General features: G+C 37.2%; 1 protein-coding gene across 1 annotated transcript in view; it reads right to left on the bottom strand.

Moving 5' to 3' along the window:
- Positions 1–14,615, bottom strand: part of LOC139125446 (uncharacterized) — a 36,783-nt gene extending 22,168 nt beyond the window's left edge. Inside the window, exons 1-8 of the mRNA XM_070691527.1 lie at positions 14,505–14,615; positions 7,518–8,817; positions 6,806–7,297; positions 6,386–6,573; positions 5,929–6,004; positions 4,932–5,186; positions 3,560–4,276; positions 2,878–2,964 (exon numbers count right to left, since the gene is read on the bottom strand). Coding sequence (XP_070547628.1) covers positions 2,878–2,964; positions 3,560–4,276; positions 4,932–5,186; positions 5,929–6,004; positions 6,386–6,573; positions 6,806–7,297; positions 7,518–7,593 — 1,891 coding nt within the window. The 5' untranslated portion in view covers positions 7,594–8,817; positions 14,505–14,615. The remainder of the gene's footprint in view (positions 1–2,877; positions 2,965–3,559; positions 4,277–4,931; positions 5,187–5,928; positions 6,005–6,385; positions 6,574–6,805; positions 7,298–7,517; positions 8,818–14,504) is intronic.
- Positions 14,616–17,947: the final 3,332 nt, after the last annotated feature.

Below are 17,947 nucleotides of genomic sequence, written 5' to 3'. Positions count from 1 at the left end.
GGGTGCGTTTGGGCATATATAACCGTTCTCGTCAGGAGAACATCCGACGAGGGCGAGCTTCCGATAGCTGTTCTTGTTCTTGACGACCAAACGACACAGCCTCGCTTTGGCTGAACTTGGTACAAATGTGATTATAGTCACGGCAACAGACAACTGTCATGAAGGAGATCCTGTTTCTATAGTGGTAGCGCTATATTTTAATCATCGTTCATACATAAGCTTTACCCAAATATTACGTTGAAGACGTTCGTTGTATTTGTACAACAGTTTACTCTCAAAAATTTTCGACAACACACCAAAAACGAAAAACATCACATGTTTGGAAAGATCAAACTTGTAATAATAATTCACCTATCTCGACTTGTATCCTGAGACGTTTTTCATACAATAGCAACATAGCACTAACATTTTCATTTTCGCGCGGCTGGTTTCCGCCATCTTGTTCTCGTCTGCTCCCGGATCAGACCAGGGTTGTGTTCTTCGTTCTCGGAACGAAGATCGGCTATTTCCGGAAATTTTTATTTGGATGTACAGTGAAAATCAGAGATTACAAAATATTGAACATCATTGTTATGACAGAAAGATATTCATTTACTCAGATATGTCTAATTTGCCTCGATCATTGCACAACGTCACACCACATTGTACCTGTTAAAATTCTCAACTTTTAACATAATTTTTACTTTTTTCAGTTCATCACCAAACTTGTCATGGGGAGAGAAAGTTTTTTATGTTATAGCAAATCAGATGAAGTTCTAGTTTGAAAACTGAAAGGTAAGCAAAAAGTATTCAACTCACTGTGCCTACATGATAATTAGGGGAGAGACTTTGAAATTTTTGATCATATAGACGGGGACTTGAAAATTTTTGAGGGTATTGAGGGGGATCTGAAAAAAAGGAAGATTTCAATTGCGATTCCTCCAGCCCTAAATCCCCCACTAACCATTTTTTTTGAACGCAGATATATAAGGCTATAGGTGATTGGTAATTAGTTATTATTTACAGAAAGTTAAGGAGTCTAAAAATATAGTGCCATTCTCTACTTAATTGGCTGTTTGAAAATAATAAGGACAATGGAGTTCAGCTAAATATTGGCGAAAAGTTTCTGATATGCTGCATATAACGCTGTTTCAGTAAAGATCATCAGTATCAAAAGTCTCACAATTCAATTGCTACATTTTGCATAAATTTGAGGCATTCCACTGAGTATGTTGAGCTAATGTGTCATACATGCTAGACTTTGTCCATGTAAACATACAGAATGTAACTTCAGTACGATTATTGATAGCCGCATTCGTCTCAACTTTTTATTCTGTAGCCATAGTGATCACCTGATAAATGATTGAACTGAATAACAGATCACTTCCAAGTTTTAACTGGTGATGCTGTATATATAGCTGAATGAGGTCATTCAGATCATTCTGGGTACATCAGGACAAAGAAACATTCTCACAACAGATATTTATGTTTCATACATTTATAAACAGTATCCTGCAAGCAGAATTTAAGCACAAGTAAATCATACAACATTGCAGTTCTTTCAGCTGAATGGTTTTTTTACCTGAAATTTGTCATTGATTTAGGTGTCATTACATGTACAACAGCATTTCACAGAAGCACTGGTTCCTTAGAGGGCAAATAATCTAAAGTTTGACGCTGTTTCTCTATCTAGTTGATTTTAATGTCACCCATAGTCTCTTGTTCATCTCCTGAAAGCATGTCTAGATACACAGACCTGGGCCTTTTAGACTACTTAAGGATGAACATTTAATGAGGTGATGATAACAGTAAACTTGAGTCACACATCAACATATCGTTAAATAGTGTAATCAGGCTACAATTAGCCCAATAGCTAAATTCATATTATGATAATTTAGCTTTCAGATGGTATCGTGATACTGCTTCCCCAAGTACTGGAATAGAATACTTTTCAAAGGTAGATATTATTAGCAAACTTTCATATGTTTCACACTGAGATACTTGGATCAACTTTGCAGATACTATAAATACCCTTGATCATTATTGTTTGTTCACAGATTGAAGGAGACTCTAATGGCAAGCAATGAGATCATCACGCAGTTATTCACTACAAGACATCAACTTTACAATGGAATGACTGGATCTATTCTTGATTGTGTTTACAGTCAACGTCAAGGTGAATTAGCAGCCTGACATGTTTTCATGTTTTACTCAATCAAAGTAAAAATTACCATTTCTGTAGTAATACATACTTGGTTATGATTGAATGATAACGGACTTTGGTTACAGGTGAAAAAATAAACATGAGAAAAAAAAATATTCCTTAGTATATTTTGAAGTGATTAGGTGTGATATGATAGAAATGACAGTAAGTTCATCTCGAGTTTACATTTCTTAAAAGTCTTTGATGTAGAAAACATCTGATACTTGTACATTGATTTTGATTGCATGATACCCTTGATGATCAAAGCATTGATTAAGACAGATTAAAGCAAATTCCTGTTTCAAAATATCAAAATATCTGTGATGTAATTTGGTCCCCTTCAACTTCAAGGTCAGCTTATTACGCAGTCATTGTAAAATACTTATGCCATTAGAATTGCTATATTGGACATTGTACTCAGAAAACTTTGATGAACATATTGTCAGTTGATAATAACAAATGCATTCATATCCTTTGAAACATATATGTTGCAATTCACAACAGAATATACAATCATTCCAAAAAATTGTAAGATAGGGATAAGATATCCCCCTCCTCCATCCAACCAACTGTAATTAGCAAAGTCTTATCTATGAACTCGCCCATCTTGCCAAATGACATACATACTTTTTTAGCCTAAAATACACAGTATATCGATACAAACAAACAATCACTCAGACTTGTCCAACTCTTACCTCCATGTTTACCCTCAACTGGCTTCATCGTACCAATGTACTTTGTACCACCAATAGGCTTTGGTTCAACACTGGAAGAAGTTTCCTCTGAAACAAAAAGTTGTATGGTGTTTCAGACATAGCAGAAGCCCTTTTTGTCTGATGCTTTCATCTTGGATTCTGGTGATGCTGAGCAAAGGTTATATCGCATGCATGAATGTATTAATGCATAGAAATGAATGAAAGACAAAGGTATATCAATCATATGACATATAGTCTGCACTCTGATTGGTGTTCTCTGATTTAGAATATTGAGAACAACAGTTTACATTACTTCATTTCTTAGTCTCTTCAGTTTGCAGCAGCATCAGTGTGGTGGAGATGAAAAAATCAAATCTCAGCTGGTTTATAATGGTGTTACATGTAGTAGCTTTTTATGCAAAATATATCCTAGGTTAGATTATATTAATATAAAGATTTGGTCTTTGACTAAAAGCAAGCTCATTGTTCTAATGTAAACAGTGCTTTTTTATCTCTACTTATATATTGAAATTACCATGAATACATTTCACATGTAGACTAGTACAATTTGTATATAGGGCAACCATTGTGGTTGCCTATTGGAATATTGATATCTAGAGTGTATACAATGATCTCACATATCTTTCCATCTAACACATTGACACCATATTCATCACCTTACCTGTTGATATGGCTTCTGATATCTGTTCCAGAGTCTCCTCAGGCAATGATGGTGTACATGTACTCTTATCTACTCTGGGAATCTCACTTTGTTTACCTTTGGATTCTAATTCTTTAATTCTCACAAGCTGACTTGTTATTTTTTCATCTGCCCTAGCAAGCTCAGATTGCTGTTTCTTGTTCAAATCTTGCACTTTTATTGCTTCCTTTTCTAAATTTTCAAGTCGTTGTTCCAGATTACTTTTTTCCTGCATTGCTATGGTAAGCTTATCTTGAATTTGCCTTGAATCTAATGCAGCTTTTGTACAAGCTGTTTCTGCTTTTTTAAATTCCTCTTTCTCTGTCTTTAACAGACCCTGTACAATTTCTACTTCCTGCTTAGCATGTTCTAGTTGCAACTCTAGATTTTTCTTTTCTTGCACAGCTTGGTTCTGTGCTGTATTTTCACTCTCTAGCTGCCTTACCCTATTTTCTACTGTTGATAAATTTCTCATTAATTTAGTGATTTCCTCTTCCCTTTGTGTCAGTGCAAGTTTGAATGCTTCATTCCTGTCTGTCAGATCTAACTCTAATGACCTTTGACCCTTCTGATCTACATGTACCAGTGTGTGACTGACTTTATATGGAATCAAACTCCTAGCACGTAGACTATAGGGTTTAGCTGATGACTTGATACACAGTGGTGCTTTGCCGTGTTTGAGAAATTGATCTGCCAGACCTGCAAACAGAAGACATGGTTAAAGTCATTGTGTGTAAAATAACACTAAAGCCCCACTGACTGTATCTTTTAGCATCCTTGTATTGATTCTGCTTTCAAGCTAAGTTTGTGAGAATGTACTACTTTAGGTGTGCGTATACACGTATTATTAACTACCCGCATGGACTGTATAATACAATTTTGATCAAGATAAAGATTACACTAGATTATATTTTGCCAAAACATTTAAATTGCAGCCCATGAAGAAAAGTGAAGACCCTTACTCTGCACATCTGCCCTGAAATCTTCATGTAAACTACATAGAGTAGTCCCATGTAAAGCAAAGGGGTGGATGTTTTCAACTGTGACATTGTATGCCCTGTTTCCTTTGTAATATTAAATTTTTAAAAATGATGGGAAATCAAAATTTCCGTTCAAATTTGAATTTACTTCTTTTCAAATGTGTCACAAAGGAATGGTTTCCTATTATAGTAACAGCCCATATCCCTTTAGAAGGTAGAATTCAGAGAAAACCAAAAGAGAAAAGGAAGATTTTCTGAGAACAAAACGTTTCAAGAGTTACAGCTAGTGGGGCTTAAATCCTAACAAGTCAATTGACAGGGGTATAAAGTGGATTGCCACCTTTCAAACATCTTACAGAGTCAGGTCATCTTACCATACAAATCATGTGTTTCACAGTCAATGTCAGTGACAAAGAACTCTCTAACTCCCAGCACTGACAAGATCTCCTGTCTGGTGGATAGGATGTGTTGAATCTTCTCTGTCATCTTAACCATGAATTGTATGAAGTCCCACTGATCTCCTCTCAGTGCTGTGTAGTTGTCAACATTGAATATGGTAGGTAGGTACATCTCAGCAGATGGAAGGAGTCTGTAGGCTTTGATGGCTTTGAAAACTAGTAATTGTGTATCTGTAATATGTAGAAAAGCAGTGCTGTAAAGTTCAAGTCCAAGATAGAAGCTTACTTGTGTAGCTATAAACGCAGCAATCTACAGTAGCAGTTTTAGGATTAGATAATACAGTTTTGAATTATGACTTTAGTGAAGAAGACAATGTTAATACTCTTTATAAAGTTAAATTTTAAAACATTCATTTTCAAGTGTTCTCACATAATTTTTATATGGTAGGGTGTCTTAATTCTCCATAAAAATTGAAATTGATTTACCCACAATCCCTCTTTTGCGAGATTGTGATTTGAATATTCTGAATTTTTGGAAATTTCATGATTGATTAGTCATAAAATCTTACAATCTTGGTTGCAAGCTTTCCTGAATATTTATTACCTAATTAAGTGTTGGATTTGACATTTCTTCACATGATTTAATGTATAATGAAAAGGAATATAACAATAATTCATCAATACTAGTATGTTTTTGTGCAATCATATAAAGTGGATATACACTCATAATGATGAGAGTTAAATGTAAGTCTAAAATTGCAGGTAGATGTATAAAGATTTCATGTAGATGAAATATAGTCGATGATGCCAAAATCCTGGTATATTTGAAAATTTGTGAATGAATTTTGTTAATCTATTTTTATTGTAAATTGCATTTATTGTAAATGAATTTGGTCAAGTAGGTAATTCATTTTCATCGGTACATAAAGTGTGTTTGAAAAGGGCACTGCGGAAGCATAAGATCTTGTCCAACCTGTTACTCCAGATTTGTCACCAGCTGCAAGCACTGCTTCTTCAAGCCTTGGCCCCGTGAAGTGTGGCTCTTTAGACTATATAATACAGCACAAAGAAAAGGATTTTATGGCTTTGCACGATTGGTGACAACTTGAAATTAATATGTCAATGAGAACTAAAAGTTGTAAAATTGCCAAAAGTGAAAAGTTTCATGTTAATATGAGCTAAAAGTAAGTGACAAGTATCTTTGTTTATGCAATTGAAATGATTTACTCTTGATTTACTGCATCCATTCGTCCATTAGTCAAAGCAATGTTTAGTAAGTCTGTTTGACATATACACCAATAGAATACGTTTGAGTGAATTCTGATAAATCTATCTATTATTATGATTCAAAGTGTTTAATGGTAAGTATATAATGATGTCACTTATAGAAGCATTCATAACAAAAATCAATTTATGATACTCAAACTGACCTCATGCTCAACTTCGCTGTCCCTCATAATGGTATCAACGTCTGATGCTCTCCCCAGACTTTCTCTCTCCACCATTGCAAAGTTTTGAATATCTCCCGAACGTCCGTGATTGAGATCACTGTCACGTGGCATATACAATTTAGCCCCTGATTCAGCAAACTGACCACTCACATTAGGTATTCCATATCCTAAGGGGTAAATATTACTGACAGTAATGAGTTTTGTCACCTTTAACATTATCTTGACCACCAAATGTCTTTCAAACACTGACATTATCGATGTATCTGCCTATTTTTATCTCATTAGCAGAAAAATCCTAAATTACTTTTACGCATTTAGTAATCTGAACAAAATATCATGCATTGACACGGTTGTGGTGCAACTCTTAATATGTGATCACACTCGTTGTTTGAAACTTACGTTGACAGAAAAAGTGGTCAATGGCATCAAACTGTTGCTGGTCATAGGTGGCTTTGAGTTTCAATGGAATGTTGAATCTCTTAGCCAGCTCTCTCATCTCATCAGTTATCAGCAATGGTTCAAATGCCTTGGCAAATCTACCATTGTGACAGGCTGACTTGAATCTGTAGAGATAGAGTATACCCAGGAAGTTGACCGCCATTCCGAGGGAACTTGCATGTAAATTGCTGATACAGTAGATTCCGAATTGTTTTCGTTGGATACGTATGTTGATTTCCTTGATGTCACCATTTGCTACTTTCCTGGCAATTTCTTCAGCCATTTCCTGTATGCGTTTCTCTACCAAATCAATTTGGTGTATGCGTTTCTCTACCATTGCGATATTTGAGTCATCAACTGGGTTTTGCTTCTTCAGCACCTCCAATTGATCCACCAGCTTTTGTCGATACAGTAGTCTTGTACTCAAATCCAGAGTAACGTCTATGTCAAGAGCTAATTGACAGAAAGTAAACACAAACTCTTGTCAAAATTAAGGAAATAACAACCTTACTTAAGTGCAACATATCTGTGTAAGAAGGACAAGAATAATCATTTCGTTGCAGAGTCACTGTCTAAAATAACTTGTACATAAAAAGAATGGCCGCTTCTCATTCAATTACATGTGATTATATTCTCAAAACTTTAAGAACGCAACTTATTTTTGTATACTTACTTTCTGATGGTACTGAGTCGGCCGTTAACAAGTCAGCTACTCTAGCATAACTCTGCTCTATCTGTTCGCTTTTCATGAAGTCTTTCTTCAACTTCAAAGCATGCTCGTATGTGTCATCAGCATGTTGGATCACCTTCACTACTCTTTTCCCCCATGCCTCGTTATCTTCGACCAGACTGTAATTGCCATTATTGTAGAAACATTCATCAATATAGTAGCTCAGTTGCGATTGCTTATTCAGGTAGGTAGGCACACCGACTGCTATGCTTTCTAAACCATAAATCCAAAGTCCATCTTACTGTGAGGAAGGAGACAAATGTGACATTGGCGGAGATGGGATATTAAGTCGATAATCGAACAGCTGGCAATGATATTCAATTTCAATGATGTACTCTTCATTTTCTTTCCAGAAATCTCTCTATGTCCTTAACAAATTGTACAGAGACACCTAGTAATACATTCATATTACAGTTCTCAGTCCAAAAACGTTCTGATCACGTGCAATCATGTCAACCACTGCTGCAAGTTCATCATATTCGCAAAGGTCCTCCTCGATATTGGAGCTTATGTAGCCATAGGACAGTATAACGAGTTGTTTGATGTTCTTCGGTGCAGTTACTCTCTGTTGGCTGTAACAATTTCCAGTCTTTGGTAGCAGAAAGATGTGGCTAATTGTAGTTTCCGCTGCTCTGTATACATTTTCAAAATAATCATGCATACACGGACCGATTGAAATCACGGCATCAGCTTCCTTTGCCATCCTTAGCATATCACTCTGGAATTTCTGCTGGTTATTGATTGTTTCCTTCGCACAATGACCAGGATGAAGTACGTTGATTTGGTAAAGCTTGGCGTCAGGAAACAGAGTCTTACGGATGTTAGCAGCAGCATCAGCAGTGGATGGGGCATACCCGATGACGAATTTGACGTTGTCAAGGTTCTGCAAATCGGTGTAGTAACTTCTATGGCAGTACAGCCAGCGAATATTAATAGGGTCCCCCTCAGCATCAAGATTCTCAATTCTTTTAGCAGGGATCAAGGTTATGCCAGCTTGTTCTGCATCTCCGACCTGTGCTTCATTAACAGTGATATCAAGCACAGTAGCAAACCCTTCCAAGCTTCCCTTTTGTCTTGAGCAGATATCTTTGAAAAGATTTCTGTGAAATTCTGGAAGACCGTATTTCGCAGTATCCCAAGAATCAAAGACAACGAGGGCTTTTCCCATTTGCTGTGCCAGTGTGTTATCTTGCCGCTGACTGTTGTTACCCTCAGACGCAGTGTTATCAGCCATGGTGCAAAACTGAAAAAAACAACAAACAAACATAATTTCCGACGGCATCCAGAGGTTGCCAGTAAAGGTGTACGCTATGTACGCCTCTATGCTAAGGATAGTAGTTTCATTTTCATACAATAAAAGTGAGTTCAGGGTAGGTTTTTAGTGATTCACACTGTCAATAATTTGGATCACTCACTTTCAAAGACATTACTTTAGACTATTAACCAAGTCATATTACCTAAATTGTAAATTTGTTGTCATATTTTAAACCGTTCTTGTCTACCTCTATAACTACCCGCATTACAACAAGCCACGTTACAATGTTAACAATGAGTTATTACAAGTCATGTTTGTGCACAAATATTTTTGAAAAACCTCTTTATTCGGGCAAGAATAAAGAAGCAGACAGTTTTCCAATGCCTACCGACTTTTCATCAAGATTTTGAGACATGCCAGCTTGTTGCAAATGATGAAACTTCGTTTTTCTCAAGTTGTAAAATTAAATAGTCCACTGGTAATATGATATGGTTTCATATCTTCAAGGCTGTAAAACACACTTGCCAGCACCAATAGTGAACACGATCCGTAACTTTAATGATAGCGCGATTTAAACCCTAACAATGTTGCCTTTCATATTATATGAAACGTACTTGTGGGAAGGAAACTGTGAGCAAATTAAGATTAAATCAATGCACAGATTGAACAGAAAAGAATATAATTTTCGAGTGATTTTATGTACTACTTAGAATTTAGTGCGTAAATATACAGCTCATTGCCGGCTTACAGGCAATTGTATACATGCACCTTTTGATAGACTTTGCCAAAACTATCTATAGTGATATAGTACGATATAATATTTAATACGCATAATAAACCATAAGTGTTGATTGAATAAAAGGTCGCTGATGCATGTTTATGAAGACAAAGAAACGTTTGCATAGCTCTTTGCATGCTTTCTGCACCAATGTTGTGCTCTGCTGTCCCGGGTCCTGTACTCAGGCTGATCAAACAACTGTTTCAGCATATCTCCTTGTTTCATTACTCCGACAGTGTCACCCTAGATCAAGATATAGACTTTGCTAGGGCGGAAGGTCAAGAGATATTTTAGTTGCACTACCAGCTAAGCTTTGCTAAATTTAGGTCTCAAACAGCTTTTTACAAGGACATCTACTGAAATCACCATTCACTATACCTACGAAAGCTGTTCTAATTGTTATGGGGACGCTACAGACTGCGTATCTGTTAACGTTCAATCAGTCGTTGGATCAGCCTAAGTATAGCACCGTTAGAGCAGAGCACAAATTAATTGGTCAGAAGGGAAGAGACCTTTTAAAAGAGTCTGATTCAAATCATAAATACCGTATGGAAGAGACTTAGGATGTTGAAATTTAAAAAGACGTTAACAATATGGGCGAACAGCTTCAGGATACAATCTTTTTAAGTTTGTTTCACTATTGCAAACTCCAACGATATTGTATTCACAGATAAACATATGAAATATTAACATCTAAGTCGTGTTCAATTTTCACGTTTTGCAGTATCCGGCTAAGGGCGACATTTTTTATTTTTGTGTTTCTCACCTCTCGACCGACCGTAAATTTCAACTCCGACACGAAAAAAAAATGTTTTATTTGCACCGCCTCTGCAATCATCCTAGCACAGAACAGCACCACCATCATCATCAATTGTGAGATTGCAGCGACTCAGATCTAACTAATATGTCGTAAAAATCACAAACTACCTAAGCCTATATCTTATTTCAACAGTTACTTTAACGTAAACTGATAGACTTCCTTTCCATAACTGCACAAATTCAATGTACGGTTATATAGCAATCATATGTCTTCACACTTTTTATTTTGTGGGTTTTTACGTTTCCAGAAAACGTTAATTGCTTGAACTGATTTGGGTGATGAATGGCCTAGGGTCTTTGCGAGATCCTTGTTGCAAGCAACCAATTTGAACTGTTGCCTAGCAAATGCAAGCTTTGACATATCCTGTGAAAACTGTCCGAGGGCAGTTTGAATTGTCTGATCATAGATCTGAACAGAAGATGGTGTTTTTTCAATTGGATGTTACGATGTTGTCGGCAAATTATGTCTTTTTTATCATCCTGAAGGCAGCGTCTGGTATTCAGTGGAAGTGAGACGATGTTCTCTCGTCATCTTTGTGACGGTTGATCGGAATATGACTTTAAAAACCAAAATAATCCAAATCATACAGGGAACTTTCTCTATCAGGAATACTTTAATTTTAAGTGACCTATTCTGTAATAAACATTTTATCCAAACTACGTCCTCTACTGCATAATATTTGCTGTGTAAACCAATGACAATGCACGTGCGCGAGGATGGGTTAAAGTGAGAACACTACGACAACTTAGCTTTGTCCAACCAATGTTTGTAGAAAAGAGGAGTTCGGTCAAGTAGTTTTTAATCGCCGATGTCATCACTAAGTGTGTAATATCTTGTGAGGTCGAATCAAATTCAGAATTTAATGTAAAGCTATCAACCATTTATGAAAAGAAATTGATTCTTTCGACCCAAAATGTTGCAACTGACCCGAAAAGTATGCTCATTAAAGTTCCATTAGCTGTATCTTCTGGCGATTTTTCCGTTAGTTTTGATTGAAATGATCACTGGCTCATGTTGAAAAGCCTGTCAAATAACAGAGAATCGCATATTATTCGGAAACATTACGTGCCCTACAACTAAATAACATGTGATTTTACAACGAAAATTTCAATTTCTGTCCGGACAGAAATACAAACTCTGTTGACACGCGGATTGCAACGTAGGCTTTCTTCTGCACCTGCGCGAGCCATTTACAGCAATTTCAAAATAAATATTCATTACTTATGCCCGGTACTTACGTCGTAGTCCATTGTCCGAGCACGTGCGTAGCCAGATGTCTGGCAATCCACGACGCAATGTTGTTTTGATCCCGCAATAAACGTGAACTTGTACATCTCGCGTGATCGCGGCGTCACCATATCTGCGTTCTCCCCAGCACGCTGAGCATGCCAGACGTCAACAAACGGGCTCGAAGGGCAACACGTTTGAACAAAAATTAGCAGTTTTATGTGGCTATAACATCACTAATCATGTTTGTTTCTTCGTAAACAACATTTTGCAACAATATGAGCCTCCAACAAGGAATTTTCCGAGTAAAAAATGGTCAAAAGTTACAAATAATGGCCCTTTAAATTATGACCTCAGTCATGCATATGTGAGTGAAGTACGCAGCTATTACGAACCATCACCATGTACAAAAAGCCAAAAGCCAGCAGTGTTGATAAGAGTGAGTAGTGTGTTGTCATGAGCAAAATGAGTAATTGACGTTAATCTTAATGAAGTCATCCTGAAATACTTCAAACCAAATTGAAGGATTTTGAACACGTGAGATAAAATTGAAGAAAATGGTACTAAAAACCTAAGTTATATAGGCTGACAAATGCTTGCAACATTCGCGATGGTCTTTCTATAAGCTTCAATGAGGTAATTTCAACTAAGTTGAGCACCAAAGTCTATCAATTTTAGGATAGCTGAAACATATTTAATATATCCATCGTCATAAATGAGAGATTTATGCTAAAAGTGTGCTATTTTTTCAGTTCTTCAGTATTTTTTTTTTTTAATGAACAAGAGCAGACCGATGTTAGCAACTTCCTGCCCCCCACCCCCCCCCCATTGCCACTGCCTAGATCAAATTACTGGCGAGTGACAAAGGTAATTGTACTGTACTGACGTTTGGCTGTTAAATGAAGAGTCGCATCTACGAAGTCGGATAGAAGTATTAGTACATTGTAAACTAATGGTCACAAATGATAACCTATGGTGTTAGCACTTACAGCCCAGCAACATAAAGCCTGTCAATAGCCGATTTGTCTATTGACAGACTCCTCTCAATAGACATTCCGTAAAATTAATGGCAGGACGCGGAGCTGGGTCAAAGGTGGCATTCATTAAGTCAAAGTTCACAAAGGCTACTGTCGTCAAGACGCTAGCAACAGGTGCTCATTGTTATAACGAAGAAATCGTATCAACTATAGCATTGAGATAAGTTTGAGCTAAGTGTCATTGCTTTTAAAAACCTCAGACTTTTCATAACGAATCAAATACTTTTACAATGTTTAAATCGTAAGCAAAACATGTGTCCTTTTTCATTTGTTAAGCAAACATTCAAAACACGGGACGTTATTTGCTTACCGTTTCAGAGTAACTTCACAATTTGTTACTACTAAATAGGCTTTGTCGGATTTGAGCTGTAATATACCCGAGTGAAATTATACTCCATACATTGACACTGAAATATCAGAAATTTTTAATGTTAATTATTTCAATTTTTATTTTTTTAAGGGAAACTTCATATAAAATGCAAACTTGAATTTTTGTTTTGTACTTCAACAACAGCTTCTTGATGCATTTTCTAAACGTATTTTTCGATTTGTCAAAACACTTGTATATGTAAAGCCACATAAAAGCTGATGACATTGAATAATCCAAACTTAATCTCAACCCAGGCTTGCTATCGCGTTACACTTTTCAAAGCCTTTATTACAGGCAAACTAAAAGGTAAACACTTTCACTGAAGATCAAGCTCTCTAAAGGAACACCAATTTCAACTCTGTTATCGGCAATTGTCGTGTTTTGTTGTTATATTGTCCGATCGATGAAACTATATTTGGCAGTATCATTGAATTTGATGTACTTTTACTGTTTTTTCTTACCATTCATGGTTATCAATGTATGTTATAGGTTTATTGATTAAGGTCACGCCAATCAAAATATGAATGTGACTGTGCATAGCAAAGACATAATCTATACAAATATCAACAAGGATGACAAATGAACGTTTATGGTAACACATACAGAAGCAATTTGAAAGAAGTTTATACTGAAGGTAAAGTGTTGCATTGTGCTGTATAATTAATCAAAGCAGACTGTTAATTGTCGTTAAAGCCTTTCCTCATGATTATTTTTAAGGTAGTACGTGCCTAGTAGAGGGAAAGACTTACATGCGTTCCGCAAATTTTAAATCGTTTACGTTCAAATAAAGAATAAACTTCAGAAGGTCAATGTGTAAACTTTTGTACTACCGATATTGGCGATATTTAATATTCAAAATGGCCGCCATCCCAGTGTAAGGTCTATTGAGATTTTGAAACATAAAACGAGCCCACAAAAACGGTAGATCAGAAAAGTACTGCAAACTTTGCAGTCTCAATATCTGTGTCCGAGGTGCATTCTATCGAAAGCTCATATGCGTGTATTTCACAATATTTGGTACATATTGGCCATGTCAACTACTTGCGCGATGTTGCAGCTCTTCAAGCGTCTATTGAGTAGAGTTTTAAATGCACGCGAATTCTTGACGTGGTGATCTCATTATAATTTCCCCAGCTTCGTTTTTGTCCCTGATAAAGTCGATTGTCATGAAACTTTAACAGTATCCTATCATATAAAAAGATTACATTTATTGAACACTTTACCTTTCAATTGACATTGTTATACCATTTTCTGAGTTTGTTTCTGTTAAGATAAGCGGACAGAAACTATTGAAGAAATTAAAACCCTTCCCTTTAGTTAGGAATTACCTTTGTACCAGTTCATGACGCTTTACGTCGTTACTTTAAACATCTGACATTTACAAGTGACTCGGGACGACGATAGCAAAGTTGATAACAAAACCAATAATCAGAATGTGCCTACCGTGCTTAAAGGTGATTGTCTCGAAGAGTCCAGATAAAACCTCAAAAAATGGAGTCGTAGTGTTGAACTGGGTGAAGCTATTTTAAACCAAATATTTCCCCTTTTACAGCTATGAATAGCTTAGATTCATTGAAATCATTATGTCTGACCACTGAGTGGAACGACGCCTTATTTAATTGTCCCAGGTATTGTGGTTGAACAAAGTCCAAGCATACGCATGCATATTTGCCTTGTCACCTGACGAGGTCACGACATGTATACCGCTCAGATGAGTTTAGGGGTGAACGCACTTATCTGAAGACTGAAACTAAGAGGTGTCTAAATATTGCCTTTGATTATTCTATTTTTATCAAACGTGTATGCTTCTTTTGTCGAAGTATATTGCTAAACCCAAGGTCGCATGTGGTTTGACACACGGCGATGACTACTGTGGTGTGGAAATTGGAAAAGTAGGCGGCCGCCGTGTATCGAACAGCAAGCGAATGTGGTCAAACCTGACTTGTACAAGATATAGCAATCGATTATGGCAGCGCCAACAGTCATTGGGGATTCGGTTTCAAATTGCAGGGCTTACTTTCATAACTATTGTGCGTTTGATAACTCAATGAATTCATACGGAAGAATCGAAGCGTATCAGCGATGCCGGGCATGAACTTAAACACTAACTAAAATGTTTCCTTGTAGAAAACCTTCTATCTCCGTCCTATCTAAACGACTCTCACGTTTGCTGAGATAAAATCGACATTGCTTCTGTATTCCCTTCGCTTGTGAAGTAGCTTACCCGTCTGAAGGTTTCAGCCAGCGACAGGGTGAGAGTTACAGTTATCGTTCGCCCAGTTAAAGCGATGAAATTCGTTTCTTCGCTTCGATAAAGTGTGTATGTGCGATGTATGATAGTGAGCATGCGCGCGTGAGTGCTTCACGAACTCTACAACGTGTTGAGAGGTCTCAGTCAGAAAAATGCAACAACTTAGCCGGCTATTGAACCACTCTTTTTTGGGAGTGGAGATTTAGCCGATTGGTTCTGTCTCAGGCCTCTCAGCTAGGCGACTGATGCCGTATGTTGTGGGTTCGAATCCGATTGAAAACTATCCGTATTAAATGATTTGTCAAGATTCACTTTTACTCTTCTTATAACTTCATTTTTCATCACAGATAAATCTTGGCAACACAATAAAGCTGATGGTGAAATCAGGGATTTATGAAAGGAGTGCATATAATTCCGCATGCGCACGAAAACTTCCGCTGACATTGAGGAACTATTAGTGCAAGATGCGAGGTATAATGATATTCAAATATGCAGATTACACTAATGAGCATTGTTTCGGTATTAAAATTCTATGCTAATGACCCTTAATCAATGTGGAATATTCATGTGCCTCGGATCTTGCATTTTATATTGAGGAAAGGGTCTATTGTGGACTTTGGCTTTCAAGGAACAATGTAGTCGGTGGATAGCACTTTTCAGCCTTTGTTCAATGAAAGCGGCACAACATCGGTACTAGTAACTTCGACGGGCGGTACTCTTGCTTCGTGAATGAAAGATCAAACATGACTCTAACTCTCTGCCCAAAAATATCAAAAACTCCCTTTGCTACGTTGCTTCTGTCATAGATGCTACAACAGTGATCTGGAGTGATCTATTCCACTCCATGATGTATGAATGAACATTAACACATGTCATGAGATGTGTTAACAGCTGATGCTATTGTAATTAATGTATGTGTAAATCACAGCCACGTAATCTGGTAATGTCAAAAGGCTCGACAAAGTTTCAAGTATAGCCGAAAATTCAAGACGCCGCAAAAAAGCGACAGACACGATCACTAGGTCTTCCCAGCGTAAACTTAATCAGTTTTTACTTGAAACAAAAGTGAGAAAATATGTTATTTGCAATGAAATAATTGTAACAATCTCGACCAGAGTTATTCATTTTTTGGATCATTTGCCTAGCGAGTGCAAGGCTGCCCTGGCAGTTATAGCCATAACTCGGCGAGCGTTGACGAACAGAGTTTTTAAAATATACGTTAGCTGATCTGATCGCTGATTGCGTAAAATAGAGAAATCATTATATCTAAAAGAAAATGACCTGGTATCAAATAAAGGAAAAATACACTGGGTGAAGACCAAGGTTATTTGACAATATTGTTTATCACCCCTAGTACACTAATCACTTTTTTAAGGATTCCTATGAGACAAACCATACACAGTGAAATGACTAGACGTCAAAATGTCCGGTGTTTACTTGAATATAGGTACAATATTTACAGAAAAATGAAAGTATTCACATAAGTTCGTTCGACAACTGCGGCTAAGGGGTTTACGTAGGGCTGAAGATTGAGGAAACTTCATTTAGAGGTTATAAACGACAAGCGAGGGTATTTGGTTGCGGCACAGAGTAATATCATAGACAGAGTGGCAACACTTGCATGCCTTTTGTTCCATGGTCGTCTATTGGCTTTTCATATTAAAATGAGCTTAAAAGGTGTTAAACTTTTTGGAGGCTTGGTTTGTGGCTGATAATTACACGAGATTATGCGAAACATACGACGAGATGGCATCGTACTGCCAGTCGCGTAGCAACCAAAGTTACTTTGTGAGCTCTCAGGCCAGAAACACTGCCTCACGCCAATCAAAACATAACACGCCAGCAGTTTCATAAACATGTCCTTTCTTGGCGCACGTGTAAAAGACGGTATGACTGACCGTAAACCATTGAGTAAAACCAGACAGTATCGATAAAAGACTTTCAAATTTGGTTCAAACACACTCATTATATATTCATAAAAATATGAGAGGAATTTTTAAAACGGTAAAACCCACTTTCCTGAAGCTCAAAACACTCCCGTTTTCGCCAGCACATCAATTCCGATCAGCACCACACGACAACAACAACACAAGCTTTGTAGAACATACTTTAGCTTAACAATCGGTGAAAATCCGAAAATTACCGAAGGGTGCATGGTCGGCACTCTTCGGAAAAGAGAGCCAAGAGCTTCGCGAGGCGAGGCAAACATGGATTGCTTACGTAACCGCTTCACGCCTTAAACAATAGCTGTTGCCACTCTGTCTATGATATTACTCTGTGGCTGCGGATATAAGACCTCTGGGGTGAAAATTAGCATATTTGGCGGGAATAATCACGTCGCTTCGCTCGGTGATTATTTCACCCAAATATGCTAATTTTCACTCCAGGTCTTTATATATCCGCAACCAAATACCCGAGCGCACCGTTTATAACCTCATTATAATATGCTAAGTGGGCCGCCGCAAGCGAAAAGGGCCCTTCACAGTACAATAAATTACCCACAATTCTCTTTGATTTGTATCCTTGAAGGTTACTTTTATGGGAAATCTACAGTACTGTGCCCTTATGCACGGTTACGTCATTTTCAGTAATTTGCATTTGAGTGCTCTCACATGCAAATATTGTCGCCCACACT

The sequence above is a fragment of the Ptychodera flava genome (genome assembly GCF_041260155.1).
Source record: "Ptychodera flava strain L36383 chromosome 3 unlocalized genomic scaffold, AS_Pfla_20210202 Scaffold_25__1_contigs__length_14229661_pilon, whole genome shotgun sequence".
NCBI classification, from domain to species: Eukaryota; Metazoa; Hemichordata; class Enteropneusta; family Ptychoderidae; genus Ptychodera; species Ptychodera flava.
The sequence above is the reverse complement of the archived record's forward strand: the minus strand, read 5'-3'. Positions and strand labels throughout refer to the sequence as shown.